The 25,991-nt window shown below is 38.3% G+C and overlaps 1 protein-coding gene across 5 annotated transcripts in view; it reads right to left on the bottom strand.

The window, feature by feature from the left end:
- Window positions 1-25,991, bottom strand: part of Iml1 (GATOR complex protein Iml1) — a 376,817-nt gene that overhangs the window by 197,282 nt on the left and 153,544 nt on the right. For 4 of the 5 annotated variants that reach the window (XM_076201722.1, XM_076201726.1, XM_076201724.1 and 1 more), the window contains exons 21-22: window positions 17,831-17,911; window positions 16,068-16,295 (exon numbers count right to left, since the gene is read on the bottom strand). In XM_076201722.1, coding sequence (XP_076057837.1) covers window positions 16,068-16,295; window positions 17,831-17,911 — 309 coding nt within the window. The remainder of the gene's footprint in view (window positions 1-16,067; window positions 16,296-17,830; window positions 17,912-25,991) is intronic. The other variant, XM_076201725.1, reaches the window with a different exon arrangement.

Raw genomic sequence — 25,991 nt, 5'->3', positions numbered from 1 at the left:
GTGAGCGGAAAAAAAAAGGTGCTAAAACAGATTTCGTACGTAACGAAGTCGTGTCGGACGAATGGTACACCATGTTTGTTATGATAGATGCTGATGTCGAAGAAATGAAAGGATAAATTCGTCTAACCTAAACTAACCTAACCTGTGTTTAATAAATCATTACCTGCAAATTAAATGTCATTCGGCTCGTCCTTGTTGTCGTCGTCGTGAGAGACGTTGATGGGCTTTTCAACCACTCTCTCAGCTTGCGGGGTATACAAAGTTCTTGCAGCTTGAAGTAATGCATGTATCTCCGCTCCATAACATTCCTTCAAGAAAATATACCTGGCGAGGTACTGTTGGAAGTACCGAGGCCGTCAATTCACAGACGACATGATGGCGTCCCAATCCTATGCTACCGACTTCGTTCATTAGCATATTTGCTTGTAGCAAAGTATTTTTTATTTTAATTTCCGCCCACAAAATTGCATATTACGTCGATACATTTTAATTTACAAAATTAATAATTAATTTTCTATTGCTATATTGTGCCCATGGTTGAAACTAAAAAAATACCCCGGTATTTAATATGGAATGTCAGCATACGCGGATTTGGTCATACACAGTAATTTCAGGAACCTAACCACAGCGTTATTTGAGGGCTTTCTGTACTATCAAAACAGTAAATAAAGCTTTAATGTACTGTATAAAAGAGGGAAAATACACGAAAATATACATGTATTCCTGGACATTATACATACAGTACATGTACGTATATGTATACACTTTCGCTTAACGACCAATTCAGTTAACGACGGTGACGCTGGTCCCAATTGTCGTCGTTACACGAGGAGTGGTTGTATACCATATCGGACACACACACCAAGTTGGAACCATATAGGAATTTGAAGCTAGGTATGATAACTGGAGAGCAAAAGAGAGGACCCCATGAGTGTTGCTCCTTTCCTGTACACAACAATAAGGCAAATACAATTAGTGAACACACACACATATTGGCCTCCAAATATTGGCCTCCAAAAAAAAAAAAATTACAATTTTTGTCTATCTCAACAACGAGGTTAGTACAGGTTGACATTCAAAAATCCGGCAACCACAAATCCGGAACCTTCAGAAATCCGGGACAGATTTCGGGAGCGCATTTTGATTTTCATATTTCCCGCGTTGGTGCGCCACTGTTTTCTGGAGCTGCCGCTTACGCCAGAATCAGCTATTGAGTAATCCTGCTCATTTTTCTCATTATTCTCATTATAACATTTATTTGTTGTTGTATAGCCCCAATATGGAATCAACAAAGAAGAAATGTGGAATAAAATGCAAACATCATGCGTTATCGATCGCAGAGAAAGTGGAAATATCAAAAAACTTGGTAACAATGTGTCTATGTGAACCATTTGTGAAACATACGACATTATGTGTACAAAGCCCATCTGCTATTTTGCTTCTTTCCTAAGAAGTACAGTACGGAGTATTTTATTTACTTTAATTAAAATTCTTCGGAGGATCAGTTTTATATGTTTTATTAAAATTGAATTAAAATTCTGTATAACTATCTTTACTGTATTTTATTTAGTTCGTGAATAATAAAATTTCATTTGCTTTTCACTTAGTGTATATTTTTCCCATTAAAGGACTGTACAGGTGATAATTTTCTTTAGATATATACGGGGTACACCATACAAAATTATAAACTTAAAAAATCCGGCATTTTCAAAAATCCGGCAGTCCTCAGGTCCCGAGGTTGCCGGATCTTTTAATGTCATCCTGTACATGTGTTGTGTTAGTAGGGAAGGGGAAAGGTCATGGTGTAGTAGGAAGGTGAAGAAAAAGGAGAAGGGGAGGGATTATTGAGGAAAATGGAAGGAAATGAGGAAGGGGACGATGTAATCTCGATGTCAGAAAATCACATGGACAAGATGAAATAGCAAACTGGATTTTGAGAGAATGCAGGAACGAACTAACAGACAAAATACATAGTCTAATAAGCAGTTTATTGAAAGAAGGAAAAGTTCCAGAAGATTGGAAAAGAGCAAATATAGTACCCATATATAAAGGGGGAAACAAGAAAGACCCTACTAACTATAGACTGGTCTCTCATACAAGTATGATAGCAAAAATCTGTGAAAGAATGATCAAAATTAGATGGGTAAGGCATTTGGAAAAAAACAATGTAGTAAATCTGAGGCAATCTGGATTTAGACAAGGACGATCATGCATCACAAACTTCTATTCAAGGCTAATAGATGTAATACAAGAAAGAGATGGATGGGCTGATTGTGCATTTCTAGACCTGAAAACAGCTTTTGATAAGGTGCCACATAAGAAATTGCTTAAGAAATTAGAAACTGAAGGAGGAATACAGGGCAAACTGCTGAAGTGGATGGAAGACTTCTTGCATGAAAGAAAAATGAGAGTGGTGATAAGAGACAAACATTCTAATTGGGATGAAGTGATTAGTGGAGTTCCACAAGGAACAGTTTGGCCCCAATAATGTTTGCTATATATATTAATAATTTGGATAAAGGAACTGAAAGTTATATGAGCTTCTATGCGGACGATGCAAAATTGTTGAAAAAAGTGAACACTGTAGAAGATTGTGAGTCACTGCAGAGTGATCTCAATAAAGTATGGGAATGGAGTAGGAAGTGGGAGATGGAATTCAATATTAAGATGTCAGAAAATTGCATGGACAAGATGAAATGGCAAAATGGATTTTGAGAGAATGCAGGAACGAACTAACAAAATACATAGTCTAATAAGCAGTTTATTGAAAGAAGGAAAAGTTCCAGAAGATTGGAAAAGAGCAAATATAGTGCAAATATAAAAAGGGGAAACAAGGAAGACCCTACTAACTATAGACTGGTCTCTCTTACAAGTACGATAACTCAAATTTGTGAAAGAATTATTAAAATTAGATGGGGAAGGCATTTGGAAAAAAACAATGTACTAAATCCAAGGCAGTTTGGATTTAGACAAAGACGATCATGCATCACAAACTTAATATGTTTCTATTCAAGGCTAATGTAATACAAGAAAGAAATGGATGGGCTGATTGTGCATTTCTAGACCTGAAAAAGCTTTTGATAAAGTGCCACATAAGAAATTGCTAAAGAAATTAGAAACTGCAGGAGGAATACAGGGCAAACTGCTTGCATGAAAGAAAAATGAGAGTGGTGATAAGAGACACTCTAATTGGGATGAAGTGATAAGTGGAGTTCCACAAGGAACAGTTCTGGCCCCAATAATGTTTGCTATATATATTAATGATATGGATGAATGAATTGAAAGTTATATGAGCTTCTTTGCAGACAATACAAAATTGTTGAAAAAAGTGAACACTGTAGAAGACTGTGAGTCGCTGCAGAGTGATCTCAATAAAGTATGGGAATGGAGTAGGAAGTGGGAGATGGAATTCAATATCAAGAAGTGTAGTATAATGGAATTTGGAAGAAGCAAAAAAAGAATAGTGGGATCATATAAATTGGGAGAGGAAGAAATAAAAAAAGTAGAAAATGAGAAGGATCTGGGAGTCTTTATTATGAATAATATGTCCCCTGAGAAACATATACACAAAATTTTTGGAGAAACTTATAATTTGATAAGAACAATCAAAGTGGCATTTACATACCTGGAACAAGAAATGGTGAAGAAAATACTAGTCACTTTGATAAGACCAAAATTGGAGTATGCAGCAATGACGTGGTCACCAAGTACAAAAAAATGTATAACAAAACTTGAAAGAATACAAAGAACAATTATGAAATTGGCACCAACACTCTCAGAACTATCATATGAGAATCTAGCAAAACCTGAGCTACAGACATTACAGCAAAGAAGAGAGGAGACTTGATAACTATTTATAGAATCATGAAAGGCATAGAAACTATTGATAGAGAGGATCTAATAAAATGGGATAGTAGAGATACAAGAGGACACGGAAACAAAATCAAGACAGTTATAGAGGAGACCTGAAAATGAACAGCTTTTCCTACAGGGTAATAGACTTTTGAAGCAAGTTAGATGAAAATGTGGTGTGTGCAAAAATGATACACGAATCTAAAAGCAGTCTAGATAAAACGAGATATGAAGACGGGACACCATGAGCATAGCCCCCCTTCCCATAAAATGCTACTAGGTAAATACATGATTTTAAGAAAGAACTGGATGCGGAAAGATAAAACTGCAGGTCAATACGAGCATAGCTCTTCTCCCACAAAATACAACTAAGTAAATACACACACACATACACAAGATATTACAACTAGATAGTCGAAGTGACAGTGAAAATTGGAACTCCAGGAAGAAAGCAATTTTTGTGGATCTCAATGAGTGAGTACCTGTGTTGTATTAGTAGGGAAGGGGAAAGCTCGTGGTGTAGTGGGAGGGTGAAGAAAAAGGAGAAGGGGAGGGATTATTGAGGAAAATGGAAGGAACTGAGGAAGGGGACGAATGGGCCCCAGAAGTCAGAAGTATTGTAAACAAGAGATGTGTAGACAACAAGTGAAGTCAAGGAAATCAGTAAAAATGTAGAAATTAGAAATATAGATAAGAGCAGCGGAATAGAATGTGGAGATAATTATTTCTATGGATTTAATGAGGGAGAAGATGGCAACCTCCCCTGATTAGCAAGTCTAGAGGAAAAACTAACAAAAATGAATGAACAATGGGAGGTTAGGCTCAGTCAACTTGCACTGATTACACAGAGTTGATAAATTGGAAGAACTAAAGAAGGAGAACCAAAACCTGAATAAAGAAATAGAAGAATTATAAAGACAGTTAAAAGAAGTAAAGGACAAGAATGAGGAATTCAAGAGGAATAATAAAGAGAATAAAAAGTCCATAGAAAAACAGGTAAGTGGTTGGAAAAATGTTTAGGAAAATAGCAAAATTGAATTTAGAGATATAGTAAAACAACAGATGAAGGAACACACTAAGGACACAGTTACTAAAGTAACGAGAGAAAAGGAGAATATAGTAAGAGACTTAGCAGATAAAAAGAAATGTATAATTATGTTAGGAATGGAAGAGAAACATAATCCAAACAGAACTACAAGCGTAAGAGAGAAAGAAAGAGTGAACAGGGTACTAAGAATATTTCAAGAAGGTGAACAGGAAATAGGGAAAGAAATTGAAGACATATATAGACTTGGGAAATACAATATAGACAAGACCAGACCAATTAAGGTTAAATTCTGGTCACAAACAACAGCAGAGAATGTCTTATCAAAAACAGGAAAACTAGCAGAAAGTGATCAGTACAAACTGTTATGGATAAAAAAAAAGAGATGAATAAAGAGGAAAGAGAGGAAGGGAAAACAAAAATAATCAAACCTAGGGAAAAAAAAAATAGAACAGAGTCAGACAAAGAGAAATTCTATTGGAGAGTCGTGGATATGAAAGTGAGGAAATGGTTCATAGCAGACAAAAATGGAAGGGAAACAGAAAACAGGATGGAGGTAACAGAAAATTAAAAGTGTCCTTCACAAATATAGATGGATTAATAACAGGCTTGAATGAATTGAATGATTACCTGATGGAAAAGGAACCTGACATAATGGGAATTGTGGAGACAAAATTGGAAGGTCCATTACCACCAGTGTAGGACATGGTGCATATAATTATTGGATTAGAAACAGAGAAGTAAAACAAGGTGGTGGAGTTATGTTCCTGACTAAGAAGGATATAAATGTGAGGACTGTTACATATGGAAAGAATAGTGGAAATGATCATGATGGAAACAGAGGACAGGGACAAGAAGAGCAGGAAGTGTGTGGTAAATTATGTGCCTCCTAAAACAGTTTCGTGGGAAGAGAGAGAACACAAGAATATGTTAGAGGATACAAGGATAACACTAAGATGATGGATGATGGAGGAAGAATAATTATAATGGGTGACTTTAATTGTAGAGAATTCTGCTGGGAAGAGATGACAGTGAAGGGTGGAGATGACCTAAGAGGAAATGTACTACTTGATATGATTATAGAACATACATGGACACAATGGATACAAGTGAATACTAGGTATAGAAATGAGGAAGAACCATCGAGACTAGACCTAATAATCAAATCAGAACCTGAAATAGTGGACAAGACACCAATAAGTAAAAGAGACCACATATTAATAGAATTGGAACTAAACGAAGAAAAGTACATGAGAAAAAACGAACAATATAGAAAGGGAAGAATGATGTATGGAAAAACAAATTTTGATAAAATGAGAAAAAAAAATCAAGAAGCAGACTGGGAAAGGATGTACAAAGAGGAAACAACAGTAAAAGAGAAATGGAAATTTTTTACAACAATTTATAAGGAAGGAGTGGAAGAGTATGTTCCAAGACAAAAACAAGAAAAAGGATATGCAAAATGTTGGTACAACAAAAGATGTAGAGAGTTAAAAGATAAAAGGGATAAAGCTTGGATAAAATGGAGGAAAGAGAAAAAACCCGCAAAATGGAAAATACTGATTTTCTGGGGAATTGGCTGCATGTTACTTTGGCAAAGTAGCATGCAGATGATACTTTAGGGTCTATATGGGGCGCCCCTACAGACCAGAGCCACACATCAATTTGTCTGTGATAGAGGAAAACTCTGTTCATAGAGAAATGATGACACTTTTATACTACGACTGTCCCTCCGTTATGCTGTCCCCAAACCCCTTGTTACTGTCATGTACAATTTCTCTGAATATTCATTTCCTTTTTTGCCTACCTACCCTGTGGTGGGGGCAGAAGAATACTGCCACCAAGTATTTCCACTTGGATCATAAGAGGCGAGAAAAATGGGATGGGGATTGGGACCAGGCATCCTTCTCCTTATAGCCCCACAGGGGACATTCCTAAAAAAAGTAAAGGCTTAAGAGGGTCTAGGAGTTTTCCAATCAGCACCCTAAGGTTTGGTTCTTTTAATGTGTGTGGATGTGGTACAGATGAGAGTAAAAGAGAAGAGATAGGTAGTATGTTTGAGAGAAAAAAGTTAGATGTGTTGGCTTTGAGTGAAACCAAGTTGAGAGGGAAGGGTGAGTGTAAGTTTGGGAGTGTAATTGGGAGGTTATCAGGAGTGAAAGGAGGACGAGGGAGAGAAGGGGTGGTTATACTAGTAAGTGAAGAGATAGGTAAACGTGTAGTAGAGTGGAAGGAGGTTTCCTCAAGGATAATGTGGATGAAGGTGGAATTGGGAAAGGAGATGTGGGTTTTTGTAAGTGCATATGGGCCTAGTAGTGAGAAGAGTGTAGAAGAAAGGGAGACTTTTTGGATAGATTTAAATGAGTGCATAGAGGGATTGGGGAGAAATGTTAATGTAATAGTACTGGGATACCTTAATGCTAGGGTAGGAAATTAACCAACTGACGGAGAGATTGGGAAAAGTGGAGTTCCAGGAAAGAATCGTAGTGGTGAGTTGATAGTGGAGATGTGCCTAGAGAGTTGATGATAGCAAATACAGTGTTTCAGAAGAAAGTCAAGCATAAGTACACATGGGAGAGGGTGGTGGAGGGAAGGGTGGTAGATAGAGCGTTAATGGACTATGTAGTGGTAGATAGGAGTATAATAGGAAAAGTTAAAGATGTACATTTGTTAAGGAGAGAGAGTGGGGGAATATCAGATAATTTTTTGGTGGAAGGTAAGTTGAGAGTGGAGGATAGATGGAGGAAGAGGAAAAGGACAAAAGGTAGGGAGGTGCTTAGAGTGAACACTTTAAATGAAAAGGAAAAGGAGTACAAGAAGAAGCTGAGAGAGCAGTGGGAGGGAGTGAAGGATAGAGTAGAGCTAGGAGTGGAGGAGGAGTGGGGATGGTTCAAGGAGGGAGTCACAAAGTGTACAAAGATGGTGTGGGGATGGTTCAAGGAGGGAGTCACAAAGTGTACAAAGATGGTGTGTGGAACAAGAAGGACAGGAGGAAATAGAAGGAAGGGTAGTGAATGGTGGGATGAGGAAACAAAGAAGGTTGTAGAAGAGAAGAAGTGAGCTTTCACAGGTTGGTTACAAAATAGGACGAGGGTGTCATATGAGAGGTACAAAGAAAAGAAAAGAGAAGTAAAGCACAAGGTAAAGGAGGCAAAGAGGAGAGCAGATGTGAAATGGGGTAAGAGTATGACAGAAAATTTTGAAAGTAATAAAAAGATGTTTTGGAAAGAAATTATGAGAGGAAGAGGAGGCAAATCAAGTAGAGAAGAAAAGGTAAAAGGTGCAGATGGAGAGATGATAATGGAAGAGAAGGCAGTAAGGGGAAGATAGGCAGAATATTTTAGGGAGTTGCTAAATGTGAAGGAGGATAGGGAGGGAAAGATAGCTGCAGTGGGAAGTGCTAAGAAAATGACTGTGATGAATGAGGAAAATGGAGGAGAAATAAGGAAGAATGAAGTAAAGGCAGTTGTTAAGATGATGAAAGTAGGTAAGGCACCTGGTCTGGATGGATGCCATGCAGAATGTCTAAAAAAAGGAGGTACATTGATGGTGGACTGGCTGGTGAGGTTAATTAATGTTTGCTGGAGAGAGGGTAGAGTGCCGGAGGACTGGAGGAGTGCCTGTATAGTTCCACTTTACAAGGGAAAAGGGGACAAGTGTGAATATAGTAGTTTCAGAGGGATTAGATTGTTAAATGTAGTTGGGAAGGCTTATGGGAGGATCTTGATTGAGAGGATTAGGAGAGGAACAGAGGGAGTAATTGATGAGGAACAGTGTGGATTTAGGACGGGTAGAGGTTTTGTAGATCAGATTTTTGTGATAAGACAGATATGTGAGAAAGCTATAGGAAAGGGGAAGGATGTTTTTTGGGCTTTTATGGATCTGGAAAGGCTTATGACAGGGTAGACAGGAAGGCACTGTGGGAGGTTTTGCAGATATACGAGATAGGAGGAAAGCTTCTGGGAGCTGTCAAGAGTTTTTATGAGAGTAGTAGAGCATGTGTCAGGATTAGAAATGGAGAGAGTGAGTGGTTCAAGGTAAAGGTGAAACTTCATCAGGGATGCGTTATGTCACCCTGGCTGTTCAACTTGTACATGGATGGGGTGGTGCGAGAGGTAAATGCAAGGGTAGTGGGTTAGGGATTGGAGATGGTTAAAGAAGATGGAGAAAAGTGGAAGGTGAGCCAGCTGTTGTTTGTGGACGACACTGTGTTTGTGGCAGGATCGGAGGAGGGATTGAGGAAGTTGGTGACAGAGGTTGGGAGAGTGTGTGAAAGAAGAAAGTTGAAGATAAATGTGGGTAAAAGTAAGGTGATGAGATGTACAAGGGGTGAAAGTGGCAGCAGACTGGAAGTGAGCATTAAGGGAGAGCGACTGGAGGAAGTGGATAGTTTTAGATACTTGGGTGCAAATGTGGCAGGAAAAGGTGGAGTGGAGGTGGTGGTAGAATGTAGATTGAGAGAAGCAAGTAAATGCCTTGGTGGATTAAAAAGTGTAATGAGGAATAGACACTTGGGAATGGATGATAAAAGGAGACTGTATGAAGGAGTGATTGTGCCAACAGCACTGTATGGGGCAGAAACATGGAACATAAGGGAGGAAGAGAGATGGAGTTTGAATGTGTTTGAGATGAGGTGTCTGAGAAGTATGATGGGGGTTACTAGGCTAGATAGAGTGAGAAATGAGGAGGTGAGGAGGAGAACAGGGGTGGAAAGGGAGTTGGGAGATAGGGTGGATGAAAGAGTATTAGGATGGTTTGGACATATGGAAAGAATGAATGAAGACTGGTAAAAGAGGTATGGAAGGCAGATGTGGAGGGAGTGAACATGAGGGGATGCCCTAGGATGAGATGGATGGATGAGGTGAAGGGGGCTTTGGGGAAGAGGGGAATGTTTGTTGAGGAAGGACAGGAGAGGACAGAAGACAGGGGTGAATGGAGAATGGTTGTATATGGATGATGTTGTGATGCATGAGGTGGAATGGGTGGGGGATGGGGGGTGAGTTAGTATGTGTGAGCAAAATTTGACACAGCCCTAAGGGTTCTCCTCGTCTTCTCCTTTTATGCATGGGGGGACGGAGAGGGGGGGTCGCTGATTTAATGAAGTGGCCTTGCTGTGGATATGCTGTGACTTGCGACACTGCCTCTGACCCAGGGCAGTGGACCAGGTGCAGGGATGACCCATCATCCATGAGGTGCTAAGATAAGAGGGGGGAGGGGAGTGGAGTGTATTTAGGGATGAAATGGGTAGGAATGATTTTATGCCTTTTTCTTTTTGGCTACCTCCCTTGAAAGGGGGAAAGGGCCTTGGTATATGTATGTATAAAAATGAATATGTACAAGTGCACAGAGAAGAAAATAGAAAACACGAAAAGGATGTCATAGAAAAATGTACAGATCAACCAAAACTATTCTATAGATTTTTAAACAACAAACTGAAGAACAAACAAGAATTACTGAAACTACGACAAGGAGGAATAGAATACATAGAGGAAATAGAAATGGCAGAAATTATGAACAAGCATTTTAAATCAGTGTTTATGAGGGAGAACTTACAGCTTAAGAGATGATGAATGGGAGGGGAAAGTCTCCCCTATGAAAGAAATAGAAGTAACAAAGAATGAAATAATGAATCAATTGAGTAATCTCGATGTCAGAAAATCACATGGTCCAGATGAAATGGCAAACTGGAATTTGAGAGAATGCAGGGATGAACTAACACACAAAATACTTAGTCTAATAAGCAGTTCATTGAAGGAAGGAAAAGTTCCAGAAGATTGGAAAAGAGCAAATATAGTACAAATATATAAGAGGGGAAACAAAGAGGACCCCACAAACTATAGACTGGTCTCTCTTACAAGTACATAGCAAAAGTTTGTGAAAAAATGATCAAAATTAGATGGGTAAAGCATTTGGAAAAAAACGATGCACTAAATCTGAGGCAGTTTGGATTTAGAAAAGGAAGATCATATGTCACAAACTTGATGTGATTCTATTCAAGACCAATAGATATAACACAGGAAAGAGATGGATAGGCTGATTGTGCCTTTCTAGACCTGAAAAAAGCTTGTGATAAGATACCACATAAGAATTTGCTATAGAAATTAGAAACTGTAGGAGGAATACAGGGCAAACTACTTAAGTGGATGGAAGACTTCTTGAATAAAAGGAAAATGAGAGTGGTGATAAGAGACAACATTCCAATTGGGATGAAGTGATTAGTGGAGTTCCACAAGGAACAGTACTGGCCCCAATAATGTTTGCTGTATATATATTAATGATATGGATGAAGGAATTGTAAGTTATATGAGCTTCTTTGCAGACAATGCAAAAATGCTGAAAAAAGTGAACATCAAAGAAGATTGTAAATCACTGCAAAGTGATCTCAATAAAGAATGGGAATGGAGTAGGAAGTGGGAGATGGAATTCAACATTAACAAGTGTAGTATAATGGAATCTGGAAGAAATAAAAAAAGAATAGTGGGATAATATATATTGGGGGAGAGGAAGAAATTTAAAAAGTGGAAAAAGAGAAGGACCTAGGAGTCATTACTATAAATAATATGTCCCCTGAGAAACATATAAACAAAATTATTGAAGAAACTTATAATTTAATAAAATCAACCAAAGTGGCATTTACATACCTGGACAAAGAAATGGTGAAGAAAATACTAGTCGCTTTGATAAAACCAAAATTGGAATATGCAGCGATGACATGGTCACCAAGTACAAAAAAAATGTATAACAAAACTTGAAAGAATGCAAAGAGCAATTACGAAATTGGCACCAACACTCTCAGAACTATCATATGAGGAGAGGCTGGCAAAACTTGAGCTACAGATATTAGAGCAAAGAAGAGAGAGAGGAGACTTGATAACTATTTATATAATCATGAAAGGCATGGAAATTATTGATAGAGAGGATCTTATAAAATGGGATAGTAGAGATACAAGAGGACATAGAAAGAAAATCAAGAAAGACAATTATAGAAGAGACCCAAAAAAGAACAGCTTTCCCCATAGGATAATAGACATTTGGAACAGGTTAGATGAAAATGTGGTGTGTGCAAAAATGATACACAAATTTAAAAACGCTCCAGAAAAAATTAGATATGGAGACGGGACACCACGAGCATAGCTCCCCTTCCCGTAAAATACAACTAGGTAAATACGTCTGGGTAAATACACAATAAATTAATAAGAAAAATAGAATCAATAGGTAGCATCAGAGGAAAATTATTGGAGTGGATAGAAAATTTCCTGACTGGTAGGAAAATGAGGGTAGTAATTAAAGATAAATACTCAAAATGGGAAGAAATGATAAGTGGTGTCCCACAAGGGTCAGTGCTGGATCCAATCATGTTTGCCATATACATAAATGACATGGATGAAGGAGTAGAGTGTTATATGAGTTTCTTCGCAGATGATACAAAAATACTAAAGAAAGTAAAAACAGAGGAAGATTGTGAATCATTACAATTAGACCTGGACAAAATCTGGAAATGGACTCAAAAGTGGGAAGTGAACTTCAATATCAAGAAATGTAGCATAATGGAGTTTGGAAAAAGTAAAAACAGAATTTAAAAAAATTATAAAATTGGTGAAGAAGTCAAAAAAATGAACTCGGAAAGACCTTGGAGTAATAATCAGCAAAGACATGACACCGGACAAACATATTAACAAGGTAGTCGGAGAAACTTTCAACCTATTAAGGTCAATGAAAGTGGCATTTGACTATTTGGATAAAGAAATTATTAAAAAATATTAGTTACATTAATAAGACCAAAACTGGAATACGCAGCAACACTATGGACACCTAGTACTAAAAAGAATATAAAGATGTAAGAAAGAATACAAAGAGCAATGACAAAGTTGGCACCAGCTCTTTCCAAATTAACATAGGAACAAAGATTGTCCAAATTGGAATTACCAACACTGGAGCAGAGAAGAGAAAGAGATCTACTGACTATCTATAGAATCATGAAAGGAATGGAAATCCTTGATAGGAATGATTTACTAAAATGGGACAATGGAAAAACAAGAGGACATGAAAAGAAACTCAAAAAGGATAACTATAGAAGAGATCTGAAAAAGAATAGCTTCCCATACAGTATTGGATACCTGGAATAATTTAGATAAAGAAACAGTATGTGCAAACACTATTCAAGATTTTGAGAAAAAACTCGATGCTGAAAGATACAAAGATGGGTCACCATGAGCATAGCTCCATTCCCATATAATACAACTAAGTAAGCAACTAGGTAAATACTCTGCTGAACAGACATTTCCCTTTTACTCAAAGCCCCCTTTAACTCATCCATCCATCTCATTCTTAGTCTACCCTTCAGGTTCACTCTATCCACCTCTGCTTTCCACACTCTTGTTGCTAGTCTTTCCTCATTCATTCTTTCCTTTGCCCAAACCATCCCAGTAATATTTCATCTACCCTATCTGCCAACTCCCTTTCCAATCCTGCTCTCCTCCTCACCCCCTCATATCTGACTCTATCCATCCTCATAACACCCATCACACTTATCAAACATGCCATTCCAAACACATTTAAATTTCTTCTTTCTGCCTCTCTTAAATTCCAAGCCTCTGCCCCATAGTGTTGTAGACACAATCACCTTTTCATACAGTTTTCTCTTCACATCCATTATCAGATACCTATTTCTCATGACATTTTTCATTCCTCCAAAACATTTACTTGCTTCCTTAACTCTGGTTTACCTCCACCCCCTACTCCTCTATTACCTGCTGCAAGTGACCCTAAATACTTAAAACTACCCACTTTCTGTAACCTCTCTCCTTTAAGACTTACCTCGAACTTACTGCCACCCTAACCTTTTATACATCTCATCATCTTGCTTTTACCCACATTTACTTTTAATTTCCTCCTACATCACACCCCTTCCCAAACTCTGTCACTACCTGCTTCACACTCTCTTTCAACCCAGACATAAGTGCAGTGTCATCAGTAAACAACAACTGGCTCACTTCCCACTTCCCTCTAGTCTCTCAAACCATCTTCATTCCTCTGCCCAACACCCTCCCATCTACTTCCCATACCATCCTATCCATGTACACATTGAATAGCTATGATGACACAACACAACCCTTGCATAACCCCACTTTCACCTCAAACCACCCATTCTCACTATTTCCAGCCCTAACACAAGCTTTACTACTCATGTAAAAACTTATGACTCTCTATACCAGCGTTTCTCAACATTTTTACCCTTGTGTATCCTTTAAAATAAATTGCATGTCTCAAAGAACCCCTGCGCAAAAAAAACACATATAACATATCTTTCTCATTTTATTTTCATTGTAATAATAGGTTAGATAGAATGATATCTATATTACATTTTTACAATAACCAAGAATATGTCATTTCTGTTTAATTATATTACGTATATGAAATTAAATAAAAAATCAAAATTGCATTAGCTTACCTCACTTGTTCTCACAGAACCCTTAGGTACCTTTTGCGGAACATTAGGGTTCCAGGGAACCCTGATTGAGAAACGCTGCTCTAGACACTCATTTAAATCAATCCAAAAAGAATCCCTCTCCTCTTCACTTTCCTCACTACCAGGACTGTATGTGCTCATAAAAACCCATACCTCCCACCCCAATTTCACATTCATCCACATTATCCTTGAAGATACTTTCTTGCACTCCACTATACACTTTCCTATCTCATCATTTACTAAAAGAGCCACTCCTTCCTTCCCTCCCCAATTCATCACTCATGACACCATTCTCACCACACTCCCTAATTCCAACACACCCATCTCTTTCAACTTGGCTCCGCTTATCCTAATATATAAACTTTCATTCTCAAAAACATACACTCAATCTCTTCACAGCCATACACTTTTAATGACTTAATTACTAGTATTCTGATAAATTTATAAATTTGCATGTTACTTAATGACCACCAAAATGAAAACAAAATATGACTTACACATCATAAACTTTGTAATACTACACATACTGATCGCCCACTGAACATTTTCCCTACAATCCCCTTAGGCAATATAACTGATAAAATGGTAAAGCATAAACTCCACTAACAAAAACAATTACCAATTATTAGTAGCAGAAATTACTCTGCAGTTTCCATAACCTCCAGCAAATTTTACTTAATTGAAGATCATGGGTATTTATATGCTAATACTTAAATACATACATATACCAAGGACTTTTTCCCCCTTACAAGGGAGGTAGCCAAAGTCTATGGCCCATCCACTCCCACCCATTTCATCCCCACATAGTCCACTCCCATTCACCACCCCTACATCTTACCCACTGCCCTGGGTCAGAAACAATCCAGCAAGACACAACACATCCACACCAGGGCTGCTTCATTTAATTGGCAACCCCACTCTCTGTCCTGTCATGCAGAAAAAGAGAAGATAGGAAGAAGTCCCTTCTGGCTGCATCAAAATATCATTCACATACTTCTTCACCCCTCATCCCCCACCTACTCCCTTCCATGCATCACAGCATCATCCATACACAACCATTCTTCACTCACCCCTATCTTCTGTCTTCTCACTTCCTTCCTCAACAGACATTCTCCTCTTTCCAAAAGCCCCTTTTACCATATCCATCCATCTCATCCTTGGTCGCCCCCCTCATGTTCACTCCATTCACCTCTGCCTTCCACACCTCTTTTACTGATCTTTCTTCACTCACTCTTTCCATGTGTCCAAATCATCCCAATACTCTTTCATCAACCCTATCTCTCAATTCCCTTTCCACCCCTGCTCTCCTCCTCACCCCCTCACTTCTCAATCTATCTAGCCTAGAAACCTCTACCATACTTCTAAGGCATTTCATCTCAAATACATTTAAACTCTTCCTTTCTTATGTTGCATGTTTCTGCCCCATACAGTCCTTTTGGCACAATCACCCCTTCATACAATCACCCCTTCATACATGCTAATAGGTTCAATGTATTGGATAATAAAGTAATGATTATCTAGTGATTAGTATATAATTTTGAAGCAACTACAGGTACTTGAATATTTAAAAGTGTGATTTCTCAATCAGCTTAATGCACAACCTTATCATGCAACTTATATCTCCAATTTGAAAGAAGATATACCACTATCATAGCACATTTTCCTTAAGCACAAGCAATAATAAGCTACAGAAGCATCTACCTGTGATGTGCTGCTGTTGGATGCCAGAAGACTAGTTGAGCTGGTAGAGCTGCCACCAATTCTTCCAATTACTCCAAGACTCTGCCTTCGCTGGGTAACAGCTTGATTTGCACCACCTGGCATACTACTATTAGCCATGCCTGTACTAATTATTACATTTGCACCACTACATAGGCCAGTACCACTACTCATGCCAACACCACTGGATTTTAAGTTACCGCCTGCTACCTGTAACCACATATCCTACTTATATATGGATATATGTTTCATGTATGATTATATAAGCTGAAATTATAAAACAATAATTATGAAATCATATCAAAATATTCATGCAAATGAAATGAAATAAAAACAGCATTTCCACAAATCAGATCACATTCCTAAATCTTTTCTACAGCATAATATAAACTAAATAAAACAAATTATGTGATATACCAAGCTCAACAGACATTCCACATGCATTCAGAGTCCTTTCACCCCATCCCTCCACCTCAATCTTGGTCTTCTAAAACTAACTCCATTGAGGGACCAGCTGCAAGATGGACAGTGATACTGTCCATATTCAAAACCTGTCAATCCCCCTTACCTCTATTAGAAGGTGCAGACCAAAGGAGCTGACACTTTGGGCCGTACTTTTAAAACCTTTTGCCAGCCTTGGCAAGCGCTATCTACTATTATGAAATAACTCCTATTAGAAAATAACTTCGGTAGCTATACTTATGGAAACTAGATTTTATAGATTACCTATTAAGACACCTAAGGTTACCTAGAAAACCAGGTCAGGCTCTACTTTCTAGTATTTACCTAGTTGTATTACATGGGAAGGGAGCTATGCTCATGGTGACTCGTCTTTGTATCTTTCAGCATCAAGTTTTTTCTTAAAATCTTGAATAGTGTTTGCACACACTGTTTTTTTGTCTAAATTATTCCAGGTACCCAGTACTCTATGTGGTAGACAGCATTCGCCAGGGGTGGCGAAAAGTTTTGAAAGTACGACCCTAAGTTTCTTGACTGAGCCTAGATCTTTCAATCAACTGTATTTCTCAATGTTTTTCACATGGAGAGCTGACAACCAATGACTGATTCTCTCCTATCACTTTCAGCCAGAGACTGAGTCCCAAATCAAATACAATACAGAGAGCAGTTCAAAGTTTCTTCCCAGAGAGACCTGTGGGAGGGACCAAGGACTGTTGCCAGCTGCTATGGGGTTGCAGGTTTTCCACTTAGTGAAACTCGAGGCAACAACTAATATTGTTGGTGTTCACTCCATCCACTTCTGCCTTCCATGCTCTTTATGCTAATCTTTCCTCATTCTTTTTTTCCATGTGCCCAAAACCACATTTGCATTTTTTTATGTACCCCTATTCTTTACCTCACTTCCATATTTCTTATTTTATCCCTTCTTGTGGCACCAATGGCTAGAGTGAGAAACAAGAAGACATTGAACACTTCATCTTACACTAACCCACCCAATTACCCAGACAATCCTTGAGTGACTTATGAGCCAACCCAGTGGTTAAGAAACTGATATGTTGCACCTGCAAGACTACTCTACTAACAAGAACACACATAAACAATGCTCACCTAAACAAGATAAACATCATTGGTGAAAAATAATCTAAAAATTTTAGGTGTAATTTAGGTATGCAATGGATATAATCCAGTGATGTAGTGATAAAAAGCAACCCATGCTTTTCTGAATAGTTAAGCTCAAAAGCAAAATGTCATGCACTTGGTAGATCCTGCTTGGAAAAAAGTCTCACCCTGGATTTCCTTATGGTGGCTGGCCGCTTCAATCGGTGAACAGTTACCTCAATAAAGCGCAAAAAGCCATCAATAGTTGCCTGGATAACAAGAGAAAAATAACAATTAACACATTTTACAGGTAAATAGTGGGTGCATGCCTTTGACTTAGCTACCTCCTTCATATTGGAGAAAAAGCCCTTAGTATATAGATATATAGGTATATAGTTCTGCTTTACACGGGAAAAAGGGACAAGTGTGGATGTAGTAGTTTCAGAGGGCTCTGTTTGTTGAATGTAGTTGGGAAGGCTTATGGCTTTTGATTGAGAGGATTAGAAGAGGAACAGAGGGAGTAATTGGTATTTACCTAGTTGTATTTACCTAGTTGTATTTTGCGGGAAGGGGAGCTATGCTCGTGGTGTCCCGCCATTGTGTCTCTCAGTGTCTAGTTTGCTTTTAACCCCTTCCATACGGTGCCGCACACGTAGGCGTCATGGGGAGCGAGTGTATTCGCGAGGCTGCCATATCGGCGTCTTGATTATATTTATTGTAGTCGCCCCTCTATAATGACATTCTTTCTAATTCTTTTGTAATCGCATTTTCTATGGTTATCAAAATTAACGGGTGAAGAGAGAACGATCGATATAAGCGGTGACTATATTTTATGATGCGAATATTATTACGACACGTCGTACGGCTGGCATTGGTTGCTGCCACCGAGATCTAAGTCCATGACGCCTACGTGTGCGGCACCGTATGGAAGGGGTTAAACTCATGAATGGTTTTTGCGCATACTATTTCATTATCCAGTTTGTTCCAAGTGTCCAAAACTCTATGTGGAAAACTGTTTTTCTTCAGTTCTCTTCTATGGCAATGTTTTTTTATTTTCTTTCCATGTCCTCTTGTGTTTCTCTTGTCCCAGTTAAGTAAGTCCTCTCTATCAAGTATCTCTGTACCTTTTCATGATTCTGTAGATGGTCAATGGGTCACCTCTCTCTCTTCTTTGCTCCAGTGTTGGTAACTCCAGTTTAGCCAATCTCTCCTCGTATGATAGGCCTTATCAATGTTACCAATATTTTTTCTATCATGTCTTCGTCCAAGTATGCAAATGCCACTTTTATTGATCTTAGCAAGTTGTAAGTCTCCCCGACAATTTTGTTAATCTGTTTATCATAGGACAAGTTGTTTGTGATAATTACTCCCAAATCTTTTTCGGATCCTACTTTCTTTACTTCCTTGGTTCCAATTGTATATTTTCCTGATATTCTGTTTTTGCTTTTTCCAAACTCCATTATGCTACACTTCTTAGTATTAAAGTCCACTTCCCATTTCTGATTCCAGTTCCATACCCTATTCAGGTCTTCTTGCAGTGCTTCACAGTGCTTATCAGTTTCTACTTTCCTTAACAGTTTGGCATCGTCAGCAAAGAAGCTCATGTAACAGTTCACGTCCTCATCCATGTCATTCATATAGATAGCAAACATTATTGGTGCCAGTACAGATCCTTGCAATACTCCAATGATCACCTATTTCCAATCTGAATATTTTTCTCTGAGCACTACTCTCATCTTTCTACCAGTCAGGAAGTCCTCCATCCATTTTAGTAGGTTCCCTTGTATTCCTCCTATATGTTCCAGTTTTTTTTAGTAATTTTCTGTGTGGTACTTTGTCAAAGGCTTTTTGCAAGTCTAGGAACACACAATCAGCCCATCCAATTCTTTCTTGCACTATGTCTATTAGCCTTGAGTAGAAGCACATTAAGTTTGTGGTGCATGATCTTCCTTGTCTGAACCCAAATTGTCTTGGGTTTAATATGTTGTCTTCCAGATGTTTTACCCATCTATTTTTGATGATTTTCTCACAAATTTTGGCTATAGTGCTTGTTAGTGATACTGGTCTATAGTTGGTGGGTTCTTCCTTGTTTCCTCCTTTATATATTGGTACAATGTTAGCATTTTTCCAGTCATTAGGTATCTTTCCTTCTTTGAGTGAGCTATTTATTATGATGTGTATTTTGTCTGTTAGTTCTTCTTTGCATTCCTTTAGAATCCAATTTGCAATACCATCCGGGCCATGTGATTTTCTGACGTCCAGTTTTGATAGATGTTCTGATATTTCTTTTTGTGATGTGAACTCATTCATGTGGGGAGATTGCTTGTTATTATCTACGTCCCAATTTTGTATTTTTTCTCTGGTGAAGACAGATTTAAAGTGGTTGTTCATGACTTCAGCCATCTCTAATTCTTCTGTGTATTCTATATTTCCTTGGCGTAGTTTCACCATTTCCTGTTTGGTTTTAAGTTTACCATTCACATGCCGATAGAATAGCTTGGGTTGATCTTTGCATTTATCTATAATATCCTTCTCATGGTTCCTTTTTTCCTCTCTTCTCACATTAACATACTCATTTCTATAGTTCATTTAAATTTGCCATTTGCTTTGTTTTTGGTCTTTTCTCCACCTTTTCCAAGCTCTGTCCCTTCTGTCTTTTGCCTCACTGCATCTTTTGTTGAACCAACATTTAATGTACTCTCTCGCTTTTGTCTTGGTACATGCCTGTTCACCCCTTCATTGTAATTATCCATCAATATATTCCATTTCTCTTCCACTGTTGTCTCTTCCATATAGAATTTTTCCCAGTTTGCATTCCGGAAGAATGTCTTTAGTTTTGCAAAGTCTGTTTTGTTGTGCATCAATCTTCCTTTCCTATGCTTTTCATTCCTCTCCATGTCTATTTCTTCCTTTAGTACAGTTTCGATGAGTACATGGTCACTCTTTCCAATTGGTGTTTTGTACTGGACTTTGTCCACTATTTCAGGTTCTGTTGTAAATATTAAATCTAGTTTCGATGGCTCTTCCTTGTTTCTGTACCTTGTGTTTTCACTGACCCATTGGGTCATTGTGTACTCCATGGTCATGTCTAGCAGTACATTGCCCCACAAGTCATCTCCTCCTCGCACTGTCATGTTGTCCCAACAAATTTCTTTGCAATTGAAGTCCCCCATAATTACCAGATTACCCTTACCCATTAGTATCTCATTTAGTGATTTTCTTGTATCTTCTAGCATTTTTGTATGTTCGTTCTCTTTCTAAGCATTCGTTTTTGGGGGCACATAGGTCACCACAAACTTTCTGCTTTTCACATTCTTGCCTTCGACTTTTATCATGATCAGTTCAACATTACCTTTGCCCTCTGCAATTTTTGTCACGTTTAGGTCTTTCTTGGCCAAGAACATGATTCCCCCTCCCTGTTTCTTGTCCCTGTTTTTTATCCAGTAATTGTACAGGCCTTGTCCAATAACGATGGATGGTATTTCACCTCTTAGTTTAGTCTCTACAATTCCCCTTATGTCTGGTTTTTCTTCTAACAGATAATCATTGAGTTCGTTCAGACCTGAAATTAATCCGTCAATGTTAGTATAGGCCACTTTTAATTTTCTTCCTTCTCCATTATTTTTTCTGTCCTTGGTTTTTTCGTTTTGATGCGCCATTGTCTCAATCTCATGTCGATTACTCTCCAATGGAATTCTTTGCATTCTGTCTCTGTTCTCATCAAGTTTTTTTCCTTTGCTTCTTCTCTTAGTGACTTTTCTTTTTCTAATTCCTCAATATTCATTTCTCTTTTTATCCATATGTTATTGTACTTTTCACTCTTTGCCAAGTTGCCTACTTTTTCAAATATGTCTTCTACTACCATCTGTGACCTTAATTTTATCTTTAGAGGTTGATTTCTATCCTTAGAATAGCGACCAATTCTCTATGTCTCTTCCAGGCATATGCGTGCATCTCTTTCTCCCCCCTGAATTTCATTTAGGATTTATACTGCTGTCTCTTTTTCTTCTTTTTCTCTCATGTACCTCGCCAATCCCTGTTTTTCTTTTAGTCCATATACCACAATACATTGGTGAGGAACAGTGTGGGTTTAGGACAGGTAGGGGTTATATTGATCAGATTTTTCTGATAAGGCAGATATGTGAGAAAGCTTTAGGAAAAGGTAAGGATGTTTGTTTGGCCTTTATGCATTTAAAGAAGGCTTATGACAGGGTTGACAGGAAGGCACTGTGGGAGGTATTACAGATATATGGGATAGGAGGAAAATTGTTAAGAGCAGTCAAGAGTTTTTATGGGAGTAGTACAGCTTGTGTTAGAATTAGAAATGGAGAGAGTGAGTGGTTTGAGGTAAAGGTGGGACTTCACCAGGGATGTGTTATGTCACCTTGGCTGTTCAATTATACATGGATGGGGTGGTGCAAGAGGTAAATGCAAGGATAATGGGTGAGTAAAATCTCATAATGAAAAGATGAAAAATGAAGACACAAATAAAAATGAAAAAATATTAATAGAGGCAGGCAAAGTTGGTGAAAATTAAAAAAATCAAATATGATGGAAATAAAAAACCAAATGAAAGAAGACAAAGAAAACCAAAAAATACTATTTAAAGAAATGGGCAAAGAACAAATGAACTGAGTGATGAGGAAAAAGAAAAGGAAAAACATTTGAAGAGGAAGCTAAGGAAAAGAACGAGAAAAGAATAGAAAAAGAAATGAAGGAGAATGATGGACTTGAGACTGAGGAAATGGTACATAAGAGAAAAGGAAATGCAGGAGAAAGAAGAAAAGGAAGAAAACGAAAAAAATTAAAGATAACATATACCAACATAGATGGATTGATATCAGGAATCGATGAATTGAATGACTGTCTAGAACAAGAAAAAACAGATATAATGGGATTGTGAAGACAAAATCAAAAGGATCATTACCACCAAATAGTATAGGCCAAGGATTACATAATTGTTGGTACAGAAATAGAGAAACAAAGCAGGGTGGAGGAGTGGTGTTACTAACCAAAAAAGGCCTAAATGTGACAAAAACTACAGAAGGAGAGAACAATGTAGAACTGATTATGATAAGAGTTGAGGATAGAGATATGAAAAATAGAAAGTATGCAGTGATTTATGTCCCACCTAAAACTCACGCATGGAATGAAAGCAAACACTCCAAAATGCTGGAAGACACAAGAAAAACACTAAATGAAATACTAAAGAAAGAAGGAAATCTGGTAATTATGAGTGATTTTAACTTGAAAGAAATATGTGGTGAAGAAATGACTGTGAAAGGTGGAGAAGATCACTGGGGAAACATATTACTGGAAATGACCATTGATTACACATTGACGCAATGGGTCAAGGAAAACACCAGATATAGAAATAACAATGAACCCTCAAGATTGGATTTGATATTCACATCAGAACCCGAAATTGTGGATAAAATCGAATACAAGACACCAATTGGAAAAAGTGATCACATACTAATAGAACTAGAATTAAATGAAGAAACAAATATAGAAATTAACGAAAAACACAGAAAAGGAAGACTAATGTACAACAAAACAGATTTTGAGAAACTTAGAAAATTCTTTCGAGAAGCAAATTGGAAAAAAATTAATAATGAAGAAACAAAGGTGGAAGAGAAATGGACAATTTGGAAGGAAATCTATAATGAAGGTGTGGATAAGTATGTACCTAGACAAAAACAGGAAAGGGTATATATAAAATCCTGGTATAATAAAAAGTGCAGTGAGGCAAAATACAGAAGAGATAAAGCCTGGAAAAGGTGGAAAAAGAAAAAAAAAAGAGAAATGGAAAATATACACCAAACTAAGAAATGAATATGTAAAAATATGTAGAGAAGAAAAGAGAAATTATGAAAAGGACATAATAGATTGTAAAGATCAACCCAAATCATTTTATAAATATGTAAACGGCAAGCTAAAAAATAAACAGGAAACACACAAATTACATTAAGGTAATAGAGAATACACAGAAGATATGGAAATGGCAGATATTATGAACAAACATTTCAAATCTATTCACCAAAGAGGAAAAATCAAAGTAGGATTTCCTCCATTGAAGAAATTAAACATTACTTAGAATGAAATAAGGAATCAAATATTAAAGCCTGACATTAACAAGTCACATGGCCCAGACACAGTTGCAAACTGGATACTAAAGAAATGTATAGATGAACTAACAGGAAAAATATACAAAATAATTGAATGCTAACTCAAAGAAGGAAAACTACCAGGAGACTAGAAAAATGCCAATATAGTGCCGATATATAAAGGGGGAAATAAAGAAGACCCAACAAATTAGACAGGTGTCCCTAATGAGTACAATAGTTAAAATTTGTGAGAGAATCATCAAAGATACATACATACATATCCCAAAGGCTTTTTTCCCCTTCACATGGGGGGTAGCCAAAAAGAAAAAGGTACAGAAACCACTCCCACCCATTCCATCCCGTACATATTCCACTCCCCTCCACCCTCCTCCCTCCCTCTCGTCTTGGCACCTCCTGGATGACAGGTCATCCCTACATCCTGTCCACTGCCCTGGGTCAGAAGCAGTATCGCAAGAAACAATATATCCACAGCAAGGCCGCTTCATTAATTCATCGACCCCCCCTCTCCGTCCCCTCATCAAGAAAATAAGAAGGGGAGAAATCTCTTCGGGCTGCGTCAAATAATTACTCATACATACTTCCTCACCTCCCATCCCCCACCCACTCCCCCTCATGCATCACACCGTCATCCATACACAACCCTTCTCCATTCACCCCTATCTTCTGTCCTCTCCCGCCCTTCCTCAATAGACATTCCTCTCTTCTGTAGTGCCCCTTGTATCTCATCCATCCATCTCATCCTAGGATGCCCCCTCATATTCATTCCTTCCACCTCTGTCTTCCACACCTCTTTTACTAATCTTTCTTCACTCATTTTTTCCATGTGTCCAAACCATCCTAATACTCTTTCATCTACCCTATCTCCCAGCTCCCTTTCCACCACTGTTCTCCTCTTCACCTCATTTTTCACTCTATTTAGCCTAGTAACCCCTATCATGCTTCTCAGACACCTCATCTCAAACACATTCAAACTCCTTCTCTCTTCCTTTCTTATGTTCCATGTTTCTGCCCCGTAGAGTGCTATCAGCACAATCACTCTTTCATATAACCTCCTCTTAGCATCCATTCCCAAATCTCTATTTCTCATTACACTTTTTAATCCACCAAGGCATTTACTCGCTTCTCTCAATCTACATTCTACCCCTACCACTACTCCTCCCTTTCCTGCCACATTCACACCCAAGTATCTAAAACTATCCACTTCTTCCAGTCTCTCTCCCTTTATGCTCACTTCCAGCCTGGTGTCACTCTCTCCCCTTGTACATCTCATCACCTTATTTTTACCCACATTTATCTTCAACTTCCTTCTTTCACACACCTTCTCAAACTCTGTCACTAACTTCTTCAATCCCACTCTGATCCTGCTACAAGCGCAGTGTCATCAGCAAACAACAGCTGGCTTATTTCCCACTTTTCTCCATTTTCTTTAACCATCTCCAACCCCTGACCCACTACCCTTGCATTCACCTCTCACACCACCCCATCCATGTATAAATTGAACAGCCAGGGTGACATAACACATCCCTGATGAAGTCCCACCTTTACCTCAAACCATTCACTCTCTCCATTTCTAATCCTAACACAAGCTCTACTACATACATACATATACCAAAGGCTTTTTCCCCCTTACATGGGGGGTAGCCAAAAAGAAAAAGGCATAGAAATCCCTCCCACCCATTTCATTTCCCATATATTCCACTCCCCTCCACCCTCCTCCATCCCTCCTATCTGGGCACCTCCTGGATGACGGGTCATCCCTGCATCCTGTCCACTGCCCTGGGTCAAAAGCAGTGTTGCAAGACACAGCATATCCACAGCAAGGCCGCTTCATAAATTCGGTGACCCCCCTCACCATCCCCTCATGCAGAAAAGGAGAAGATGGGGAGAAATCCCTTCGGGCTGTGTCAAATTTTTTTCATACATACTTCCTCACCCCCCAGCCCCCACCTACTCCCCCTCATGCATCACAGCCTCATCTATACACAACCCTTCTTCATTCACCCCTATCTTCTGTCCTCTCCCGTCCTTCCTCAACAGACATTACTCTCTTTTGTAAAGCCCCTTTCACCCCATCCATCCATCTCATCCTAGGACGTCCCCTCATATTCACTCCTTCCACCTCCACCTTCCACACTTCTTTTACTAATCTTTCTTCACTCATTCTTTCCATGTGTCCAAACCATCCTAATACTCTTTCATCAACCCTATCTCCCAGTTCCCT

The sequence above is a fragment of the Oratosquilla oratoria genome, chromosome 18 (genome assembly GCF_046742065.1).
Source record: "Oratosquilla oratoria isolate Oo_2021 chromosome 18, ASM4674206v1, whole genome shotgun sequence".
Taxonomy (NCBI): Eukaryota; Metazoa; Arthropoda; class Malacostraca; order Stomatopoda; family Squillidae; genus Oratosquilla; species Oratosquilla oratoria.
This window is presented reverse-complemented; position numbering and strand designations above follow the sequence as displayed.